Source organism: Nestor notabilis, unplaced genomic scaffold (assembly GCF_000696875.1).
Source record: "Nestor notabilis isolate BGI_N333 unplaced genomic scaffold, ASM69687v1 scaffold28978, whole genome shotgun sequence".
NCBI classification, from domain to species: domain Eukaryota; kingdom Metazoa; phylum Chordata; class Aves; order Psittaciformes; family Psittacidae; genus Nestor; species Nestor notabilis.
The window spans coordinates 26,713-33,882 of NW_009941054.1; the positions used below are offsets into that span (position 1 = coordinate 26,713).

The 7,170-nt window shown below is 36.1% G+C and overlaps 1 protein-coding gene across 1 annotated transcript in view; it reads right to left on the reverse strand.

Moving 5' to 3' along the window:
* NSMAF (neutral sphingomyelinase (N-SMase) activation associated factor) overlaps positions 1–7,170 on the reverse strand; it is a gene marked incomplete at its 5' end in the record, with an annotated part of 22,290 nt that overhangs the window by 12,519 nt on the left and 2,601 nt on the right. Inside the window, 8 exons of the mRNA XM_010020682.1 lie at positions 553–684; positions 978–1,098; positions 2,087–2,138; positions 2,260–2,323; positions 2,412–2,502; positions 4,244–4,323; positions 5,105–5,281; positions 6,461–6,569. Of these exons, the coding sequence (XP_010018984.1) occupies positions 553–684; positions 978–1,098; positions 2,087–2,138; positions 2,260–2,323; positions 2,412–2,502; positions 4,244–4,323; positions 5,105–5,281; positions 6,461–6,569 (826 nt within the window). The remainder of the gene's footprint in view (positions 1–552; positions 685–977; positions 1,099–2,086; positions 2,139–2,259; positions 2,324–2,411; positions 2,503–4,243; positions 4,324–5,104; positions 5,282–6,460; positions 6,570–7,170) is intronic.

The following is a 7,170-nucleotide window of genomic DNA, read 5'->3' on the forward strand; positions in this document are numbered from 1 at the left end:
CAATTCTCTCAGGAGGAGGGAGAAAAATTGCACTGAAATTCTCACACTGCAATTACAGTATAGGAAAGTTAAATACATCTTCATGTGGAGACCCTACAGACTCACATTTATAATTGGAAAATACCAATTCCATACTACACTGCCATACCATGCAGTGTGAGCAAATAACAGTAACGCTACAGAACCTTCTTAGCTACCATCTTAAGTACCTCTTCAAAAAGGCAAGTCTCTGTAAAAGCAATAGATTCTACTAGGTAAGACATTATTTCCAGTAATGAAGAACTGCTTCATCCCTGGCAGCGATCAGGCTGGACTGGACAGAGCCTTGGGCAACATGGTCTAGGGTGAGGTGTCTGCATGATCTTAAGGTCCTTTCCCACCCTAACCATTCTATGATTCAGTAATTTCCTTTAAGGATTAAGTATTCAAAGCATAATTATGAACGCTCATAACAAATCAGACATTATTACAGAAATGCTGTTATTCACCATTCCTACCTAATTAAAGCGGTTTTGGGGTTTTTTTGGCTATTTCTATAAAGTGTGTATTTACCATTGTGAGCTGCAACTGCTTCACTTCCTTTCTGCTTATAGCCAAATATTAAATCAATCCATTCATGAAGATGTTCTGATACATACTGACTTTCTAAAGCCTCTTGACTCTTCTTAAGAAAGTCATCAGGACCTAGTAAGAGAAAGAGAAAGGCTAATTAAAGGAGAAGATACACCATTCAGTATTGGTATCCATCTCTGCTCCTCTACCTTCTTGAGAAAGCAAGCAACCAAAAAAAACCCTAACACCCCACACCAAACACCAAATGCGCTTTAAAAATCAAACACAACTATTATGTCAATGTTTTGGAGCAAAAACTCCTTCAGAAGAAAATCAAACAGGCATTTTTGAGAGAAGAACTGATATCCCAGGAATCCAGATAATCTTGAATTAATATTCAAACTTCTTGTATTATGAATTATTACCTGATGCCCAAGGGGGAAGCTCTACATCGTCAACCATCTTTCCACCCTGCCTTTTACCCAAGTCCAGCTTCAAACTGTTTACTAGAAAACTAGAATCATTTTCATAAAATTCTGGAATCAACTGAAAAAGGAAAAGAAAAAAAAAGGAAGTTTTAAGATTAGCTGGGCTTTCATCACTTTAGTAGAATACAGTCAGTAAAAACTGAAAGTTACCAAGGTTTATATGTCAAGCCCTAAAGTTGGGTAGCAATTTTTCCAGGCTTTCTCCTCTGCCAGTAAAGCAGCACTGGAAGCTTCCTCCCATTATCCTTCCAACTACTTTTAGGCTTCTTGACTACCTACAAGGCAATTTGCTGAGCTAAATTCAGAGTGGCATAAATATTTTTAACATGTAATGTGTGACATGAATCCATAATATCTAAGAGTATCTTCAGAACTCTTATTGCATAGCCATCAGTTGAGAGTCAAGACAAAAACATAGAATAAAACTAGAATGACAAAAGTTTCAGACGTTAAGTCAACTATTTTAAGACCACAATAGCTAACCATTAACTATAAACTTTTTTTTTGAAGAATCACTATATTAAACTCCTTTGTCTAAGAAACATTATTTAATGTCACCCACTATCTGACAGTTAATCATTCACAACATATTATACAAGCTATAGTTTCTGTAAGTCTCAAAAACCTGTGATAAAACTTCTATAGGTTAACCTTTCCAGATGTGCTGTTGTAATACAGCCAAATCCTTACAGGATTCCTGGAGACAATACATAGAATTGCATCTTTTCAGCCTTAATTCAATCTGGTAATTCCCATTTATTCCAGTAACATTCACAATGACAATTCTGTTAATTTAAGAGCCAGAAAGCAGACACAGACAAGAAATCATAGAATTAAAGAGAAGGAAGAAGTTAAAAATGTTAAAGGATTCAGAAAATTCAGTCAACTGCCATACCCCCCACACCCCTAAAACCCAAAAACAACAAAACAACCCAACCAAACATACCTCACCCCCAACCCAAGACTCTCAAATTAACAGGAGACCACTAAGAACAGAAAGCTTAGCACAGGTAATCAAGGACTAGAACAATTTTCCAGCCAATTACCTCTTTGAAGTCTGTTGCACCATCCAAACAATTTTTCCAGGTCTCTGCAAGACTATATAACACACAACAATCACACATTTATTAAAAAAACCCACATTTTTTAAAGCTTTGCACTCCCTCAATGCATATTTAAAAACAAATCCAAGCTCCTTATAGACAAAATGTAAACAAACCTGTTGAATGTTCTGTCAGCATGATCAAATTTTCCATTCTGCAGACAGAGCATATATTCTGGAGCTAAGGAGAAAGAAGCAGCCATCAGCTTGCTCCAAACCTTGTCCACTTTGGAGGTAACTGCTCAGAGAGAATGTAAAAACTGGCTTACCAACTCTAACGAGATAAAACAAAACATATCCTGGGGATGAATAATGGCTCCCATACATGAACTTAGGCTCTGGCATTTCCTGGTAACGTGTCTGCAACATACGAAGAAAAAGAGGTCTGTTCAAAATCAGCACTTCTGCTTTCCTTCAATATTGAATATAAACACACTTTTTTTTTTTTTTTTTTTTGAAGACACAGGTTAGGACCACCCTCATTTTTCTTCAAACAATTAAACAAACTGTTCTAATAAACATGAAGCTTTAATCAAATCAGTAAGTCTATAAGACGAAAAAGTTTTTACAACTTTGAATCCCAAATTACCAGGTTTTCATCTTTTTTTATCTCTCATATGTAACTGCAGTGATTCAACTTCAAAGGAGTGCACACAAGTGCTTTCTTTTTATCTTTCACATGAAGTGGAATGAGACTACAGGAGAACGTACTGACCTAATTCAACCTGGAAGATTCCCTCCTGCCTGAAGCTCCTATGTGTCATCCCTAAAACCTATTGTAATGTAAATAAATTACTTTTATTGCAGTAAGCATGAGGCAGCTAACAGCTTGAGGAAACAGTCATACCTTAGAAAGAAAATGTTATTTACTATTACTGAAAACATAATATTGATCATGTTCTTACCTTCTACAACCTTAGCAAGCCCTATGATTTTGAAACATTTAATCTTTTTTTGTCAGTGTAATGCAGTTAGTCTGGCAGTATTTTTTTTCTACTGCTTCACTAAGAACTAATAAAGGTTCCATAACATCAAATATATTTATGTTCTTTAAACGATTGTGGAATAATTACTAAATATAAATTACTAAATAATTAACTTACATTCTGTAAATTATTTTGGAATAATTAACTTGCCATAAGAGACAATTTTATACAAAGAATGAAAAGCCAAGAAACTGATATCCTTCTAAGTCTGTTACTATCTGTTTACCTATTTATGAGAAGAAAGCCTGTCTACTTTGAGAAGTGGAAAAAGACATGCACCGTTATCTGCATGTGGAAAGTTCAGGTTGGTACTCTGATCTCCATGGATCCAGATTTCCTCCATTTGAACTACTCTCCCTCAAATTCAGAATTTTTCTTAAATGGAAGTAATTAAGATTTGTTACTTTCTCTTGTTTAATTCAAACACATATGTTACATTACGCATTTAAATCTGTTGGTCTTGAGGTTTTATTTTTCTTTGGGGGTGCTGGTCAATGAGAAACTGAACATAAGCCAGCTTCAGTGGGTGCTCACAGCCTAGAAAGCCAGCCATGTGCTGGGCTGCATCAAAAGAAGCATGACCAGCAGGTCAAAGGAGGTGATCCTGCTCCCTCTACTCTGCTCTCGTGAGACCTCACTTGGAGTATTGTGTTCAGTTCTGGTGTCCTCAACATAAAAAGGACATGGAGCTGTTGGAGCAAGGCAGAGGGGTTGGAACTAGATGATCTTAATGTCCTTTCCAACCCTAATTGTTCTATGATTCTATATGTTTGTAGCATGTCAGTGTCTGACATACAAATGCAAATACAATAACTAAATGGATTTGGAGATTTTATTTTAAAAGTGAGGTAAAACATTTGAAAGCATATGTGTATGAAATAGTAGTAAGAGAAAACAAATTCAAATAATTTAAAATTAATACTGACAAAACCAGCACTGATAAAACCAAGCTGAAAATAAATGTGGTATGCTTATAAGTAAGTTTTCTCAGGTAAGGTTTATAGTTAGTTTTAGATATCTACATAATTCCCAAAGCATGCTTGACACAGCTCCTTTTATTACCAACATGTATAAGGCAGAAAAAGTGCAGCACATAAAAGCCAAGATATACATACCAATAGCCTATCCAGCCTTTCCTTATTCAGGGCACCAACTGGCTTACTGAGGTCACGGAATGTTTCAGGTTTTGTCAGATCTAAAAAAAACAGACACTATGCATTCTACTGGACAGGAATATAATCAATATTTAAAACAAAAGGGGAAAAAAAAAACCCAACAGAAAAAACCCAAACCAAAAACCAGTACAAACCCCCTTCAGTAATTTTCTCTGCTTCGTAATTGCGGAAGAACCATCTTATTGCAAATGGCTATTTATTTCTTCTTCCAGGTAGATGTTATTTCATCCCTCTTGCTTAAGAACAAGTAGCTAGCTACATGTACATGACAGCTATTGCAACTAACATCACCTAGTCAATACAGGTCCCGCTACATGAGGCACAAAAAGAGCTGGCACTGTCTTCTATCTACTTGTTAACTATTCTCCCAGGCTACAGTTAAGTCCCACCAAATAATGAGATTGAAGTGTTTGAGTAGTTGCTGAATAAATAGCATGAGATTCCCCTACTCTACTCCGTGTATAGGGACACAGTCCTCAAAAGGATGAACTTCCAACACAAATTGCACTAAGACCCTTAATCAAGGAGCCTAATCAACGCACAAGCCTTGTTAGCCTCTTCCTTTCAACTTACAATGCTAAGAATCATAAAAGAACGCCTAGATTCTATACATTGCAATTCATCCAACTTGCTCCACAGAAAGCCAATTTACTGCACAATATCCAAGATGATGTGATCCAAGATCATTAATGCCAAGTTCATTCTAATGTAACATGCACTTTATGTAGTGTAAACCCCCTCCCCCCCAAAACATTTCAGGCTGTACACGATACACTAACATGTCTCTTTGTATACACATACCTAATACTGAACTAGAGTAGTCTGCTATGATCCAGGGAAATACAGGATACTGAGAGAGATCATTGCAGCTTCTATCAGCCAGATTGTTGAGATGAAGAAGATATTGGTAATTTGATATATGTCCTCGTTGCCATTGCAACATATAACTTTCAGCTGTATGCTCTGTAATGTGATTTTCTAAAACAAAAGAAAACATTAAGAGTTTTGAGATTTGGAGTTCCACCCCCAAATTATACCATTATTACTTTATACATTTTTTAAGATCTGTTCAAACATATCTAAGCTACAACAACATCATCACCACCATCTTCACCTGCAGCTTAAATTTCATGTCTGAATGTTACCCAGAAAATGAAGTCCAAAGCAGGGCAACAGCATGCAGTTAATTCAATAACAGGAAAAAGAATCATGTCAAAATCTATTTCCTTTTCAAAAGGAAAATCTTAAAAGTTAAAATGATTCTCAGAGGAAGCAATCATTCCTTTGTGGTCTTTCCACTTTGCTTTGTGAAGTGGGGAAAATGTCAATGGCCATTTACATAAAATCATTAAAACACAACTAGAGCTCTAGTACAGTAACAAAATAGTACAGAATTTAAACACTTTCAACACTGGCAGTAAACATGAGCTGCAATGTTTCAGTTGTAGCAGGATTACAGAAAAAAAGATTAGCTTTTTCTCATTGTTTTTCTAGGAACCATGCACACCTGTTAGTTTCAGTTCATGATCTGCAAAAGATATGTATCACTTTCTTGGAATTAATGCATACAAGAGTTAATAAAAATGAAAAATTAACTGTTTCAGAATGGTAATTTTCATCAACCACTGCTAAGACTGAGGAAAGGTCAGATATTAATCACTGGGAATCCAGCCATTACAGGAACTTTCTTAACAGGATTTTTACTTGGACTTAAGCAGGCGCCAGGGGTATCCATCCAAAAGGCAGTTCACATTTCTCCAGCAAAATGCAATTTAGCTGAGTGGATGTTATTTACCCCTTGGCTTTGAAGATAAAGTGTTTTGTGGTGTTTTTTTTGGGGGGTGAGGGCGGTAGGGAGGCTGGTGGTGGTGGAGTGGAGGGGAGGGGAGGTGTTAAATGACAGTGCATATCAAGTTGTGAATCAAAAGAATTAGTTCCACTTTAATAGTGCTGGCTTACTTTTCATACTCAGCTCTTCGATCACAAACAGAATATATGCAACTTCACAGCATTTATTCCGAACTTTGCTTCTTTTTATATAAAACTATTAGGGTTAATACATCTGTTTATTCTTCTCATTCTTCCCACATAACAGAGCAAAACAGATTTCCCAACACAAGGTACTACAAACTACATTAATAAATAAATACTGCAAACCTATATATGTTGCAATAAGGAAATAGAGCTCATCTCGATCTTGATAGTTGTAGAATTTCAAGTAGATGTCAGAACACAAATCATTTTCTGTGCAAAATACTTCAAGTCCCTTAGAAGTTAAAGGAAGGGAAAAAGTAAATGAGAGAAATTACTGACAAGCTGTAATACTAATTTTCTTTTTTGAACAGAATATTCCAGTAACTAGCATCTAAAGCTTAAGACTCTGAACTGAGTAACAGTTTTGCTCACAAAGTCTAACATTTTGATCTTTCCTATTTCCAATCATAAAAGCATTCAGTTTACACCCAATTGAGCAAATAACTTTGTAGCTGTCCATAGATTGGCTCTGTCTGGATTGATTAAGCACATGTAATACACTTTTTTGTCCTAAGTGAATGGAGTGAGACAGAGTTAAACGTCCAGTTTAAATGTGTTTTGAGACAAAAATTTTGTTTAAGACTGAAATTTCAGTGCAAACACTGAAAGCATTCAACTGAGGTTCCACTGCAGCACTCTCATTACTCCTCAATCATGTACAGTGGGATTCATCACTCCACATTAGTCTCATCTACACCAGCGATCAAATTCCCTTCATGAATCAATCCAGAGAGAAAATACACCATGAGAGCAATCCATTCTATCCCAAGATAGGTGTTTGAGATACATGGAATGAATTGCTCTCTGAAGACACTCCCTTCTAACTTTCCCTA